At 25.2% G+C, this 18,115-nt stretch overlaps 1 protein-coding gene across 1 annotated transcript in view; it reads right to left on the bottom strand.

Annotated features, from left to right (window-relative positions):
* Window positions 1-18,115, bottom strand: part of LOC101234406 (IQ calmodulin-binding motif-containing protein 1) — a 32,982-nt gene that overhangs the window by 13,384 nt on the left and 1,483 nt on the right. Inside the window, exons 2-5 of the mRNA XM_065809086.1 lie at window positions 14,676-14,765; window positions 5,684-5,868; window positions 5,160-5,250; window positions 629-728 (exon numbers count right to left, since the gene is read on the bottom strand). Of these exons, the coding sequence (XP_065665158.1) occupies window positions 629-728; window positions 5,160-5,217 (158 nt within the window). The 5' untranslated portion in view covers window positions 5,218-5,250; window positions 5,684-5,868; window positions 14,676-14,765. The remainder of the gene's footprint in view (window positions 1-628; window positions 729-5,159; window positions 5,251-5,683; window positions 5,869-14,675; window positions 14,766-18,115) is intronic.

Genomic DNA, 18,115 nt, shown 5'->3' with positions numbered 1-18,115 from the left:
TCATAGTTATCAAATATTTAAGGGCAATACGATTAAGACTAACTTATCAACTTAACAACCATAAACAAAATAAATTAAAAACTTGAAAAAAAAATTTTGTCATCATTAATGTTCATAGTAATCAATTCATTAGTTAAATTTTTTTTAAATCTAAACAACCAATAAATTATTTTAAATTCTTCTATTCTAATACATCTTCTAGAAAAAGTTTTTAAATAAGCAGATCTTTAAAGATATCATGCTCCTTCTTCAGGAGCAAGATAACTTTTAGGGATATTTGATATTTTCGATAAAAAAACAAGAAAACTATTTAGAGTTATGTAAAAAAAATTTTTGCTGAAATTTTTATTAAAAAATTATTACCAAATAATGACTTGAAAACTTAGACTTTTATATGCATTGTTTGGTTTTTATAAAAATATGTTGCATAAAATGTAGAACCAGGCACAAACATTATGCAATCAGTTAACCAACAACTGTCAATTTTTTCTGAAATTGTATACAGTGATAGTAAAATCATAACTGTGGTTGTAAATCTTTAACTGTAATCACTAAGTTATAAAAAACGTAGAATAGTCTAACTTGAAGAGCATCTAATTAAAATAAACTAAAGAAAAATAAAAATCACTTGTCAATTCTGATTGTGTTTTTTAAACAAGAAAATGCAACCAAGGATACATTTTCATCTTCGTAGATAAAAAACTGCATGAAGCTTTTCGATGATAATACTATTAAATAAAAAAAAATAAACATTTCATTTTTTAATCCAAAAATTTTAATTTATTAGGCATATTAAAAAAATTTTATTACAATTAAAATTTTCTTATTATACAAACTGAAAGTTTCTAAAATGATAAAAGAATAGTAATAAAAAATACTAAAAATTTGATTGTTAAATTCAGAATAATTCAAAATTCAAAAAAAATAACAATAATAATAATTGAACTAATGTCAAATCTTCAATATTTATTTTAGTCTAAGAAACTTGAAGAATATAAAAATGCTTTTTATTTTAATATTTTTCATTATTTCGAACAAATAAGCAAACATTTATTCTAATCAACAACATCGACATTTGCATAGTTTGTCTTTGGCAATTTTTTTTCCTACTAATGTCCACTTTTAATCAAATCATTAGCTTTACTTATTGTTTTGCCATTCTTATGCAAATACCCTTTGCCAATTCCCCAAAATTTCTCAATAGGACGAAACTGTGAGCAGTTTGATGGTTTCAAGCTTTTTGGTATGAATATGATGTCTCTTGAATTGTACCACTCTACGGTCTTCTTAGAATAATGATAAGAAGCAAGATCAGGCCTAAACCAACAGGAGACACCTTGACTTTGATAAAATGACAAAAATCTAGCTTGCAAGCATTCCTTGATGTAAACATCCATGTTTAAAATTAACAATGTGACAAAAGCTCGAGATCTCAAACCACAGCTGCATATTGCTTGTCACAAGAGAGGTTTCTTACCAAGTTTATCCAATGATTTATACTTGAGCTTGTTGCTGACACAACTACAAAAATTGAAGTGTAAAACTTTAGATCTGGGAGCTGTTATAAGTCACATTTGATGTATGTTTTGTCATCCATAATTATGCAGCCAATAAATTTTGTCATAAAGTTTTCGAGCTTGAGCTTTAGCAGTCAGTGATTGGTTATCTGATCGGTCTGGATATTTAATGGCTCAATAAGACTTTACCTTTCCTGATGAAAAACTCCAAAACCCTATACCTCTTGGATTGTTTTCTGTTCGATAAGCCAGGATTTTCCGTGAATGATTATTGAATACTAATTGCTGCTTTCTTATCCCTTTTTCTTCCAGATCATTTTGCTTGTTCAATAGATAGAGAGCTCGTGAATCATTTTATGACCCTATAAACAGTAGTTTGACAAGATTGAGATGCTTTAGCAATTAAAAGTAACGATGCAGAAGGATTTTGTAGATAGCTGTGCAGAGTTTTTTTTGTTTTTGTAACTTTTTCAATGACATTTTTATTAAGAGAAATATTTTGACTTGTTTGTTGATGTTTTTAGTTAATACTATCATTACTTAATGTAATTACGCAAAAAAATAACTTTTAAAATGTGTCAGTGACAAGTTTTAAAAAGAAATTCATTGTTTGGAATTTAATGATCTCATACTATAAATGTGCAAATACTTAAAGCAATTACCATTATTTTATTTAAATTATTTCAAAATTGGTTAAAAATAAAAATAAAAACTGGTATCAATTTTTGGATTTATTTTTGCAAGTGAAACTTATTTCTAATTTGATTAAATGGTACCATAATGATAAAAAAATCCAAGGTGACACACTATCAAATCTAATGGGTTTTCTTGATCACAGTGGGGGATTAAGTCAAGAAGTTTATATGCTCCTCCAAAATATTTATAGGTTATATTAAATGAAATATTATATATACATATATATATATATGTATATATATATATATATATATATATATATATATATATATATATATATATATATATATATATATATATATATATATATATATATATATATATTAAGGTGGTTCTAAAAACAACTTTTTCTAAAAATGACTGCTGGCACCCCCTGAATATGTTGTATATAATTAAAAAAATGCTAGATTTAAGAAATTTTTGAATAAAAAATATTTTAAGGGGTTGCTACCAACCCTGGAACATTATATAGGTCCCTAATATTATTAAAAAAAAAGTTTTTCAAAATTATGTCATGTTGGGTCTCAAACGAAGCAAAATCATATACAAATTTCAAAAATAATATTCATTTTATAAAAAAACATAGATAAAAAAAATTATAATCAAAAAATCTTGTTAAATTCCCAATTTTTCATTTTTATTTAAAAAACGTAACTTTTTGTTTACTAAAATCTAAAATAAAAACTTAATTATAAAATGATTAATATTTTTAAAATTTTTATATAATTTCCCTTCATTTGAGACCCAACATGACATAATTTTGAAAAACTTTTTTTTTAATAATATTAGGGACCAATATTATGTTCGAGGGTCGGTAGCAACCCCTTAAAATATTTTTTATTCAAAAATTTCTTAAACCTAGCATTTTTTTAATTATATACAACATATTCAGGGGGTGCCAGCAGTCATTTTCAGAAAAAGGTGTTTTTAGAACCACCTTAATATATATATATATATATACATATATATATACATATATATATATATATATATATATATATATATATATATATATATATATATATATGTATATATATGTATATATATGTATATATATATGTGTGTATATATATATATATGTATGTGTGTATATATATATATATATATATATATACATATATATATATATATATATATATATATATATATATATATATATGTATATATATATATGTATGTATGTATATATATATATATATATATATATATATATATATATATATATATATATATATATATATATATAAACGCACTTTGCATACTTAGCTTTGCATAAAGATGATTACATAGTGAAATACCCATTTGGGGGCGGGGCTTTAATACAAACATCAACTGAGGGTTCAGGTTTGGGCAGATACTGCAGCACAGCCAGTCTCATATGAGGAAAGTGAGCTGTGATAAGAGATTAATGAAGACAATTTACTTAGGAAAAGGAAAACTCTGATAAAAAACCCCTAATTTAATTGTGGGTAGAGGATGGTAATCTTAGTGGAAGTATCACAATAGAAATAAAAAAACTGCTAAGTAAGTTGATGCCAGAAAGGGCAACTGGTTCTAAAATTTACATTTTTCACAATGTCATTTGAATTATAAAATGGTTTTATGGAAACTTGTCTAAACCATATATTTGAAATCGACTCAAAGCTGGCTAAAACACAGCTCCCATAATTTTCTTTATCTTCAAAAAATCAATGAATGTAAAAACATTCATAATTGAAATCAATTAAACTTTAATATTAATTTAAATTGTTACTGCACATTTTTTATTGAATTTTTTAAAGGACTTTTTGAATGTGGTAAACTCAAAAAGTTTATATTAAGTTTCTTTGGCATGCTTTCTGGCAATTCTATTTTTCTAATCTTTGTGATTCTGATATTTTATTTTTACTTTCTTATTTTCTCATTATAAACCTTGCATAAAACATCATAGATGATGTCATACTGAAATTATGAGCCGTGGGGGCTTCTGTACATTCATGAACTGAGGGCTTGAGTTTAGATATTATCTAAACATTAATATTTTTTAGTTAAAATTAAAATCTGCATTTTTGAACATTAAGTGCATAGAATACATCAGGATAATGCTGATCTAAATGAGCAAGGATAACAATATAAATATAATTCATGAAGGTCAAACTTGTTCAGATATGCCTAAGAATGCTAAAACTATATTGACCTACCTAAATATATTTATCTCAACAACTTCAAAATATTTTGAACAGTATTGGCACAGTATACCAATAATCTGATGTTTAAATCTCAAATACATAATACAATGTGTTTGTACCCATCAATACTTGGACCCATCAAGACTCACAGATCTTGATGGGTCAAAACGTAAGTCTATTAATGTGGTATCAAAATAATCAAAAAAAAACTTCTAATGCTTTACAATCAGACTGAATTTTGAGTGCAACACCTTATCTACAATATGTAACTTTTAATTTTCCTTTATTTCTTCTCAATAACATAACATAATATACATCAACTATGAAAACATAATAACATACATAAACTACAACAGCATAACATACACACATTAACTATGACAAAATAACAAACATTAACTACAACATAACATACACCAACTACAACATAACATACACCAACTACAACAACATAGCATACATCAACATAACATACATCAACTACAACAACATAGCATACATCAACTACAACAACATAACATACATCAACTACAACAACATAACATACACACATTAACTATGACAAAATAACAAACATTAACTACAACATAACATACATCAATTACAACAACATAACATACATCAACTAGTAAATAATGAACTTATAAATACATCACTAAATTAATTGGCAAAATTGAGTTAAATTTTGTAAAATTAAAAAAATGTTACAATACATAATTGTAACATTAAATTGTAAAATTTCTTAAAAACAATATTTCTTAGTGATATATTAACTTACCTGATACTATGATATACGGATAATATTTCATACAGTCTGTTAATGTAGAAACTAACATTGATATGTTAGAACACAAAACTTGCTTGGTAATCTATAATTTTGCAAACAAGTTACATACATATATAATTGAAAAAATATTTTATATTTTTACACAAAACTAAACATTTAGCCTTATTTGAAGTAAATTAGTTAATATATATATATGTATACACAACCCTCGGAATCTGGAAAAAATATTATAAATATATATATATATATATATATATATATATATATATATATATATATATATATATATATATATATATATGATGATATATATGTGTGTGTGAATATACATACATACATACATACATACATACATACATACATACATACATACATACATACATACATACATACATACATACAATTTTAAATACAAAATTATATTTCTTATTAAAACTTAATAAGAAATTAATGTTATGGCAATAGTAATGTTGGTTGACTCCATGCTTGTTCAATAATCAGCTATTATGACTTACTTTATCACCACCTTTATGATTTTGGATTATTTTTGAAATGACTTTTAATATAACAGAAACAATAGTTAAAGGATATCCATCTTTGCTTGCATCTGCATAACCATAGCAGCATTCAATTAATATGGAACATAACTGACATGCAGTAAGCCAAGAACCAGTCACTAAACGGAAGTCTTGTTCGAGTACTAAAAAGAAAAAGTTGATAATATAAACAAAAATGATTGAATAAAAAATAAAAAAAAGTATCAAAATATAAAAAAAGTTGAAAAAGTTACAAAAAAAATAGTCAACAATAGTCAAATAATTTTCAGTAAAGAAAAATTATTTAAAAAAAAAAACTTTAAATAGTCAAGAAATGATAAAAATTGGAAAGAATTCTAAAACATGATGTTCAAGGAAAAAAAAACTGATGATAAAAAAAATGATGAGTAAAAAAACTGAGTAAAAAAATTGATGAGTAAAGGTTTTTAAAAAATAAAATTATATTTAAAAAGATGCAACTTATCTGAATACCAAGCCAAGAGATTTGGGTTTTGGTTGGATGGTTCAAATGGCTGGAGGAATAAGAGAAGAAAGCATTATTTTAGTTTTGATAATAAATATAAAATTTATTTAAAAAGTTAAAAATGAGTATAAACAGCATTTATCAATATTAGGAAAATAAAAAAGTTACAAGCTTATCTCTGAACCACTAAGCTGTGTCTTAGAGCAGTGAACAAATTAGGAAATAACAAGTCAACTTCAAGGATGCACAACGAAAAACCCATAAGTAATGTCAACAAAAATTTTCTGCCTATCCCAAAAGGCTTAAGGTACCTCAATAAAATTACTCATATTGCTAGATGCATTTAGCATCTGAACAATATGAATACTTCTATTGAGACACTAACTATAGCCTTTACTAAACCTAAAGCACAAAGACAGGGATATTTTAAATCACAATAAACTTCTGCAAGCCTTGGTCTAGAAAAGCAAATCCTTCAAAGAAGTAATTATTTTAAGAATCACACACCTTTTTTACAAAAATTACACACCCTTTTTACAAAAATCACACACCCTTTTTACAAAAAAATGACTGAATACATTAACTGTACTTGTTACTTACAAGTTAAAAAAAAATCAGAACAAATTAATAAAGAATAATTGTGAATATGTTAACTTTTTTTTCTTTAATTAAACATATTCATACTTTAAAAACAAGAAATTTTTTGTATTTCTTGATTTAACAGTCTAAACTTTAAATTCCTTTTTTTAAAATAAAAGTGAATAAAAGATATATTGACAAAATCATTTTTTCTAATTATGATAGATAATTATTTCTTCTTTAATTAAAAGAATAAATAATTTTCTACTATAATTATGAAAAATGATTCTCTTCCGTAATTAAATTAATACCGTAATTATATTAAAATTAATTATGTAAAATATTAAATATATTAATATAATATAAAACATATATTATATAATATTAAACATATTCATACTTTAAAAACAAGAAATTTTTTGTATTTCTTGATTTAAACTGTTAAAATTTCTTGACTTTAAATTCCTTTTTTTTAAAAACTTTGCTAAAATTTTATCGCAAAATGCAAAGCGGACAACTAATTGTCCGCTTTACAAAACGGTTCGTTTTAGGATGGATATTTTATACATATATGTCTGCTTTAAGCTGATTTACAAACATATATATATATATACAGCATTTAAAATAGCGGTTGATCAACAACCAATGATTGTCTGCTTTTGGAAAAAATGATATTTGATCTCCCAAAATCAATTCTGGACGATCAAATTAATTCGGCAAGAATTGCAAGTCAAACATTACATTAAAAATTCAAAAAAATTCCAAAACAAACATTATAAAAACATTAAAAAGAGAAAAGTAAAACATGGACACAAAGACATTAAAAGTAAAATGTCGTTTAAAAAGAGAAACAAAGGTATTACAAAATTTATATAAACAAAAAGTTTACTACCCGTTAATAAACAATTTTGAATGAATTGAATTTTTTTTAATAAATCGAATTTGCATAACCATATAGAAACAATTAAGTTTCTGTGAAAATTTTGAAAAATAATAAATAATACAAGTTTATAATTAGTAGAAAGAATGTTGACTTGAAAACATCATAATGCTTTAAGCTAAATATAATTGCTTTTGTTTGTGCTTGAAAAATTATATAAAAAGTATAAAAATAATCATAAAATGAATGCATATTCAAAATCGTATTCAAAAGACAAAATTTATTGATTTGCTAACAGTAAAACATTTTCTTGTCAAAGAGACTGAAAAGGCTGGAAAGTTTTATTTCAAAGGTGTCGCACTTAACAATTTTGTAAATGCTAAATGTTCAGTAAAAAATTCAAAGTCTATTCTTATTAAGTTAGTAACGAATTAAATCATAGAACGTTTAGAAACATGTGATAATATCCCTGATGTGTAGAGTACAAAAATTATCAAAGTATTGAAAAGAATGCATTCTTGGATGAAGGAATAGAAAAAGTTTATGACTAAGTAAAGTACTTAGTACCACATAATACTGGTTACCGCAAGTTATGACACCAAATATTTTCCAGCTTGATGAAAAATGAATGGATTCCAGTTCAACTTCCCATCGAACTATTATTTACTTTGCCTGTACCTAATGCAAAAGTTGAACGCCTTTTTTCAATGCAAAAGTTGAATGAGTTTGATACATGAACGCCTTTTTTCAATAATGAAATAGAGTGAAAACGGACACACACAATTCTCTGAATAAGCACTTTTTCAAAATTTAATTCAAGTAAGTTTGCAAGGAAAAGATTCTAATGTATTTAATTTAAGTCCTGCTATAGAGTTATAGGCGAATGATGTAGTGGGAAAGCTAACACAAACAGAAAAAAAAATTACTCTAAAAGAGCAAAAAAAATTGGTTTAAAAAAAAAACATTTTTGTAATTAAACTGAATGAATGAGCTTGATACTTTGTTCTAATTTGCGCATTTTTGTCGATTTTAAATAATGTTTTTACTAAACAATCGTTTACAATTTTACAAACAGTCGTTTAGTTTAAACTATAGTTTTAACTAAATGAATTTAAAAAATACATTTGATATTATAAATATAATAACAATATTTTTATTATAAATATAACAAATATATTTTGTAATATATATATAAAAAAATAATCATAAATGGACAAGATATTTATATCAAAAATCTTAAAGTTAATGACAAACTAATAATGCGCTAAAAAATAACTTAAGGTGATTAGAAAATAAAGTTTTTTTTAACACTTTGAATGAATGACTTTGCATAATCGAATGACAAATCAAAAGTTGACTTGATCAACTTAATTCATTTCTTATTTGTTAATTTTTATAAGTTAGGATAAGCCAGACAACTTATTATAAATTTTTTTTATACTTAAGCCGGACAACTGTTTGGCCTAAGTATTAAATTTTTTTTTTTTTTAGGCTTGCTAAAGTGTCTTTATAACAAATATAAATATATATATATATATATATATATATATATATATATATATATATATATATATATATATATATATATATATATATATATATATATATATATATATATATATATATATATATATATATATATATATATATATATATATATATAGTATAAAAAAAAGTTTATAATAAGTTGTCTGGTTTATCATACACCTTAAGCAATTTTATGTAAGCAGTAAGTGATTTCGGTTAGGCGACTTTTTACAATTTTTTAACTTTTAAATTATTCTATAAGTGGTAAGATAAAAGAAGTAATTAATTTAAAAAAAAGTCAAATTAACTTTTGAATGACGTTTATGTAAGAACATTTGTTAAAAAAGTTTGAATGACAATTATGTTTAATATAAGCGCTATTACTAATGAAAAAAAACTCAAATAAAATTAAAAGTTCATTTTTTATTTTGTTTTTATTTGTATTGTTATTTTATTTTTATTGTAACATGTGATAACTAAAAATCTGGACAAAATTAAAAATGGTATAACTTTTTAACGGAGTCATCTTTTTTAACAATTTAAAAAGTATAATAACAAAAAACATCTAAATAATAAAAATAAATAGATTTATAAGTTTTTTATGCAATGACAACGAACAGTGTCTACTCTTGTAAATGTGGCAGCAGCAAGCCGATGTACACGTTCTATGTTGATTCTTTTAATTGAAAACTCTATCTGCTTTTTAAGTTTGCCTAGGTTTTCAGCTTGCCAGTTTTTGTTGTACATTAATCTCTTAAGTTCAATTGGACATAATTCTGGCACATTTTCAGGATTATGCACTTTTGGTACAAATTCAATATTTTTTGCTTCAAGATAACTTTGTACTTTATGTGAATAATGCGACGAAGCTAGATCAGGCCAAAAAACAAAATTTTCATTTTTATGATGTTTTTCAATGAACTTCTCCAATCAAACAAGACATTTTGAAATATACACATCTTCATTGACTGCTTGGACTGACGGAGCAATGTACTGCTGAGAGATTCCCTTTGTAGAGAATACAATCCAAACAAGTAATTTTGTATCAAATTTGTCTTTTCTTTTTAACCTTACATCGTTTGATGCTGCATTTATGTCAGAAGAGTAAAGTCAAGCATTTCCAGAAATATTAGTGTTGCTTAAATAAAAATACAATTCATCGTCAATAATAACAATTTTTTTCCAAAAAATTAAAACCAACCTGTGGCACTTTGAACAATCAGCTGTTTTCTGAGCCGGTGTTCTTTTTGGTGTTTTAGTTTTTTTACAATAATGAATGCTAGTTTTTTGGTGAATAATTTTGCGTATGTATGGTTGTGATACATGAAATTGTTTTGCAAGACCACGCTGTGAAATACCATCCTTTTGATCAATCGATTTTTTAAGGCGCCTTTATCTCTTTTGCAGGCATCTTTATTGCTTTGCGAGCACTTCCGACTTTTCTTTCTGGTCCTATATTGTTCCCCTTTCTTTTTTAGTATATTATAAATAGTAGATTTTGGTATGTTCTCCATTCGAAAATGATTTACAATAAAGTTTTTGTTGTCATCCGGATGCAAATTCAAAAATGCATACACTCATTTTCTTAGGGAGTCTTCGTTATAAGCTTTTTTTTTATTTTTAATTATTCCTAAATAAATTATTTTTTAATAATAGATTTAAAGAATTAAATTTGCAACACTATAGAAGTGATTGCAATTATATAAAATTTTTCCTTTGTATTTTTATATTTACACAAACTTTCCAGATTTTTAGTTATCACATGTTAATGATTGATTTTTTAAGCTTGAGGCAAAGATCATAAAAACATAATTTAATTCTGATAAAAAATAAATGATTTAATTTAAAACTAATTTAATAAAAATATATAATCTTATTCTGATAAAAAAAAAAAAAAATTTAAATCAGACTTTTTTATTCAAAAAATATATTTAAGTTTATTAAAATTAAAGTTAATGCTTGGGTTTAACTTAACTGTCAAATCTATTTAAAAATATTACTAATTATTGTTCAATAATTTAATTTTTTTTGTTCTTAAAAAAAAAATTCAGCTAATTTAATCGCAATTGTTTTTTCAGCTTTCCTTCCTGAACATTTTTTTGTTACTCAAAATTAAATTTTAAATAAATGACTGCATCAAAAATTTGCACAAAACGTAAGTTAAACTTTTTTTTATAACGCAAGTTAAATTGCAGCGATTATTTTTTAATAAACAATATATTCACCATTATAATTTTAACAATAAAATAATAAACTAAAATCAATAAATAAAGTAAATAATAAATAAATTAAATAATAAATAAAGTAAATAATAAATAAAGTAAATAATAAATAAAGTAAATAATAAATAAAGTAAATAATAAATAAAGTAAATAATAAATAAAGTAAATAATAAATAAAGTAAATAATAAATAAAGTAAATAATAAATAAAGTAAATAAGTTAAGGTAATTTTTTATTTGCTACTCACTAATTTTTTTAAATAAATAATCATTTGTAATTGCAAATAAATAATCATTTGTAGTTGCAAATAAATAATCATTTGTAGTTGCAAATAAATAATCATTTGTAGTTGCAAATAAATAATCATTTGTAGTTGCAAATAAATAATCATTTGTAGTTGCAAATAAATAATCATTTGTAGTTGCAAAGGCGCAATTTAGAAATTTAAGAAATAATCATTAGTAGTTGCAAAGGCGCAATTTAGAAATTTAAGAAATAATCATTTGTAGTTGAAAAGGCGCAATTTAGAACTTTAAGAAATAATCATTTTAAAAATTCAAAAAATTAACATATTTTAATTCATTTATGCAAATGTAGAGAAAAGAAAAAAATTTGTTAATATCAAACATTTTTAAAAATGCAATACTAAATTTAATTATTTAATATTAAAAAAAAAATAAAATAAAATAAACATTCCTTTATAGTAATATAAAGTTAAATTACAATCAATTCATTTTGTAATAATTAATATTATTGCAGTAATTTAAAAAAAGTTTAAAATGTCTTTAAAAAATTAAAAAGTAAAGAGAATTTTGTGACGCTAAATATCCCATTAAAAAATGCGTAATGCATTAAGCATTTTTTATTTAAAATAAGACCTGATATATATATAATATACATTGCTTGCAAAAAATATAATACCGTTTTTAATACTCTAAAAAGAACACATCAATAGCACTTTAAAAGTAACACAATGATAATTTTTTTTTTAATTCTGATTCACTCCTAACAAGGCTGCATGCAACCGCTTTTAAGTTACGAATTACTAGGAAAAAAAAAAAGAGTTATAGAGCAAGGAAATAGTCGACAGGAAGCTTGAAAAGTTGTAGGTTGTATGAGTCAGGAAAAGATGATGGGAGAAAGTTGAAGTTCAGGGAAAAAAAAAAAAATTAATAAAAATGAGAATAATGCATTTTTTTAAATTTAAACTTACCTCCTCAAGGCCATGAAGGCCACTACAGTCGAGGAGGCTACTTAAGTTGTGATTACAACCCTCTTAAAACTCAATAACTCCAAAACAAGAACCTTGGCAAACAAGGCCCCTGCATGGAGAAACAAGTTGATAATGTAAAAGAATGAGACTTTGTTGAATGATAAGTCAAGCCAGAATGAGTTTTAGTTGATGGAACTAGAAATGATGGCTCTTTTGAGCTGCAACCATGATAGTATTTGTAGAAAAGAGAAAGACATGCAACTTTATGATGATGGGAAAGAGGCTCAAGTTTAGCAGATAGAGCGGGTCCAACTACGTTTACAATGCCCTTTTGGACCTTGTCTAGAAAAGAAAGAGCATTATTAGATGAACCAGCCTAATTATGACAACAGTATTCAATACAAGAACAAATGAAAGTTTTTCACAAGTAAAGAGTGGAATCAGAAGTAAGAAAATGGCAAACACAATAAAGAAAAGCAACCTTAGCAGATGCTAACTTAGCAATCAATTATATATATGGCTTTCATGAAAGGTCAGTAGTAAACAATATTCAAAGAGGACATAAAGAAGGGGACTCGTTGAGAGGGTTGCCATTCATTAATATAGGAATGTCCACAGTATTGCGATAGTTGTTTGCAGTGAATAACTGAGTTTTGCTGGAGTTAAAATTTACAAACCACAATGAGCTCCAATCTGTTACAGAAGTGAGATCAGATTCAAGATCGGCTGATTGCCATTATCAATCGAAAAGAGAACATTTTTTCTCAAGACAGGAATATAAAGTTGAGTCAACAGCAAAAAGAGCTGCTTTATATGTAAGGTTATCCTGAGGATCATTAATGTAGATTAGAAACAAAACAGGCCCAAGGATAGAACCTTTAGGTACCCCAGAAGTTACTGGAAATGAAGAAGAGTGTTAGCCTTCAAGGATGACTTTAATAAAGCTGTTAGAAAGAAACGATTTGATAATCTCAAAAACCCAGATACACCATATGAAGCATGCTTATGGAGAAGATAATGTCAAAAGAAATAGCCCTCGCTTCTCCGTTTCTATCTAATGCATGATAAAATCTTACAGCCACAGTAGTTAGCAAGTCAGCAGTAGAGCGAGAGAATCAAAAACTGTATTGATTGTCTGACAGTAAGTTATTCAACTAAAAATGGAGTATGAGAAATTTGTTGATCAAAGACATAAAGATCTTACTAATAACAGAAAGAAAACTGATCAGACGATAATTAGAGGGGTCAGAATATTTTCCAGATGTTTTTGAAACTTGAAACAACAGATGCCATTTTCCAGCAAGTACTGCTTGAAGAGAGTTCTGGAGAACAATTTTGTAAGACTATGACATGGATGTTGTCTGGAATACACTCAATAGAATAGTTTAATTGAGATATGATTTTAGCAACCAAAGCTGGAATGATTTGAATATCTAACAATGGGTTACATCAATTTCTTGCAAAAATAAACAGCTGTTTATTCTCAAGAGAGTTGTTCTTTGGAAAAAGATGTAAAAAATGATTAGGATTTGATATAGCAGCTGCACGAGAAGATGAAAACCACGGAGTAGAGTAAGGCTTAACTTGAAACCAACCAGAAGAAATTATAGCTTCCATTCCTGCCTGAATCCAGGAGGTTACATAGGAGGCGCATTTATCAGCTAAGAAAGAACAGATATCAGCCCAAGGACAGTCACAAAGAAGATCACAAAAAGAATTCCAGTCAGCTTTAGGGTACCAGTAAGCAGTGTGGTGATAGGTTGAGTTCAAAAAAGAAGTATGAGTTGAAAAATTTGTAGAGATCGTTGCATGATCGGAACCACCTAAGGAAGAAAAAGGAGAAACTGATCACAAGCTAATGAATTGCGTATGTATACTCCCAATCTAAGCATGTGACTATTGGAGTCTTTTTAGTTCAAAGGATAGTACTCATCAACACTGAGATCTGAACAAGGAATTGTGAAATTTAAATTTTCTAAGAAGTTAATTAGGTAAATTAGGTAAACATATCAACTAATCTTTTATTGAAATAATTTTGTTTGTTTGTATAGTAAAAAAAAAATAACCTGTTAGTATGATTTGAGGAAATTCAAATTTTCGAACATCAGACAGAAGTAGTGCACGTTGCTTATCTGTTTGCTCATTGTCAATTATTTCTGAAAATAAAATAAACACTTTTTATAAAATACACCTTTTTTATTTACGTCAACTTTAAATCTGAGTATTTAGCAAGTTTAAATCTGAGTTTAAATCTTTTTTTATGAAAACAAGGAATCACGTATATATTAGGGTGTGCAAATTTTAATTTTTTTTAAAAATCATTTAGCTTGGGTGAGCTAAAGTTGTCCATTCATTTCAGAAATACCTTGGAAAAATATCAATGCTCTTGGAAATTATCTTGAGGTGCCCCAAGACCTTTGAAAATTTAATGGGTCCCTAATATTATAAAAAAAAGTATATCATGTTGGATCTCAATTGAAGAGAAACTATATAAAAAATTTTAAAATAATAATCATTTTATAAAAAACTAATTAAAAATATTATTACGAAAAAAACTTGCATAAGTGCTCATTTTTCATTTTTAGTGGAGATATTTTATTTTTATTGTAGTAAAATTAAAAGTAATTATTTTTTTTTGTAAAATGATTATTATTTTTGAAACTTTTATATAGTTTCGTTTCATTTAAGACCCAACATGACTAACTTTTGAAAAACTTTTTTTTATATAATATTAGAAACCCATTAAATTTTAAAGGTCTTGGGGCACCTCAAGATAATTTCCTAGAGCGTTAATATTTTTTCAGAGTATTTAAGAAATGAATGGAAAACTTTTACACACCCAGGCTAAATGAACTCTAAAAAAAATGAAAATTTACTGCATCTTAATACATATATATATATATATATATATATATATATATATATATATATATATATATATATATATATATATATATATATATATATATAATATATGTATAATATATAATATATATATATATATATATAATATATAATATATATATATATATATATATATATATATATATATATATATATATATATATATATATATAATATATGTATAATATATAATATATATATATATATATATAATATATAATATAATATATATATATATATATATATATATATATATATATATATATATATATATATATATATATATATATATATATATATATATATATATATATATATAATATATGTATAATATATAATATATATATATATATATAATATATAATATATATATATATATATATATATATATATATATATATATATATATATATATATATATATATATATATATATATATATATATATATATATATATATATATATATACACAGTGGGTTGCCAAATTATTAGGGACACTTTACTTTTTAAGTAATTTTAAAGTTTAAATGATTTTTGCAAGCAAATAAATTGTTTTTAAATAATTTTGTTGTTTTTAAATTGAGGCAATTGTGTCAGTCCACCCTATCTGTCAAAAAGTTAGCTTATTACTCAATTAGCTGTCAATTGTAGAAAAGTGTGGTTGGAGTAAGTTCAAAATTGATTTCAAGTTAATAGTTCCTTTAGTTATGGTTAATAATTTATTATTCATGCTAATTTGCATATGCATAAATCCTGACATAAAAACTAACCTTTCTCACCTCTCATTGATTTTTTTAGTATGGACAAGTTCTTCAGACTTAACGCCAAGAAAAAGCAGGGGAAAAAAAAACCTTACTTCTTCAATCTACACATTCTCAGAGAGAAATAGCAGCAATTGCAAGTGTTTCAGAGTCAGTAGTAAGCCAAATTAAAAGAAAAATCAAAACAAATGTGTCTCTAGAACCAGACCATGTTGGCAAAAGTGGCAGAAAAAGAATCACTACTCCACATTGTGACAGTAAACTTAAAGAAAACAGAAAAAAAAGTGTGGCTCAACTAGCTACAATGATAAACAATGAAGGAATTAATGCCTCCAAAAGAATGGTTCGAGAAGGTTGGCTGAAGAGAATTTAATGGGTCGTCATTCAAACAAAAAACCACGTTTAACTGAAGCCATAAAAAATAAGTGACTAGAATGAGCTAGAAAACACCAGCATATGACTATTGAAGACTGGAGTAGAGTAAATAAAATTTATGTTATTGTAAAAAAAAAAAAAACAGCAAAATCATAGGTTTAAAATTTAAAATATCTTTGTAATAGTTTTTAGGTCTGCTTCTCCGACAAGTCAACATTTCAAATTTTCATGGACAAAAGTTCATATAATCGATGATGCACAGGAGAAAAATACCATGACTGCCTTTTGCAAAAGGTTAACATCCTGTGATTGTAATGGTGTGGTCTGTGATCTCAGCCAAGGGTGTGGGCTGCCTCTACATTGTGGAAGGGGCCATGAGTCAGGACCAGTACAAGTGAGTACTGGAAAACAGGCTCCTGCCCAGGTCCAAGAATGGTTCCCTGGTAATGAAGAGTATATGCTCATGCATGACTCAGCACCGTGCCATAGAACTGGTGTTACTGTAATTGAGTGCCATAGAATTGGTGTTACTGTAATTGAGTAGTTTTTTTGTGAATTTTTACTTTTTAAATATTTTTTAAAATGTGTACTTTTGCTTTTGCTTAAGTATATTTTTTTTAAACATTAATTTTGCTGCATTTAAAACCATATGAATTAATAATTTTAGTTGATAAAAATTTATCGCCTGTTTTATAAAATTGTTTCCATATATTTTTCATTGATGTTTTAAATAAAGTTACGAGGACATTTACGAAGACAATTATGTTTCAAATTTTAATCTTTCTTTCAGAATTTTAAAAGAAAATTTAAAACAAAGATTTACTATGTTTACATTTTACAAAGTACTATGAAAAAACATGAAAACTAACTTGTTATTTTTAATTAATCATATACCCTAATAACACAATTATTGGCTTTATTTTGAAGATTTGTTATAAGTATGGATAGCACAAATATTACTTAAATATAATAATTGTAAATACACACTGAAAAGAATAGACACCTTGTTTATGTTTTTTATTTTACAGGTCTGTTACCTGAGAATGGCTGTTTAAAAAGTAACCTGGTAACATTTACTCTGAGTACATTTTTAATGAGCTACTATTTACTTTTACTTGAGTAAACTTTCAACCGGTAACGTTTAATTGTACTTGAGTAAAATTTCACTCAAGTAACAGTACATTTACTGGAGTACAAAATTCTTTTTTACAAAATTTTTAATTAAAATTTTTCCACAAGACAAATCTGCCTCCCAGAGCCTATGTTAAAGACATGAATCAAAATTTCAGGAAGATTATATAATATTTAGATATTAAACACTTTGATCACTTTTATAAAAATATGAAACTTTAAATATTTATGATATTTATTGGAAAAACAAGAAATTAAAAACTCAAAATAATGATAACTCTAAATACTAAGATTAACAGGCATTATGTAAAACAACTGCATTTGAATTTATAATA

Source organism: Hydra vulgaris, chromosome 11, assembly GCF_038396675.1.
Source record: "Hydra vulgaris chromosome 11, alternate assembly HydraT2T_AEP".
In the NCBI taxonomy this organism is placed as follows: Eukaryota; Metazoa; Cnidaria; class Hydrozoa; order Anthoathecata; family Hydridae; genus Hydra; species Hydra vulgaris.
Note: the sequence above shows the minus strand (reverse complement) of the source record. Positions and strands in the feature narration are given on the sequence as shown.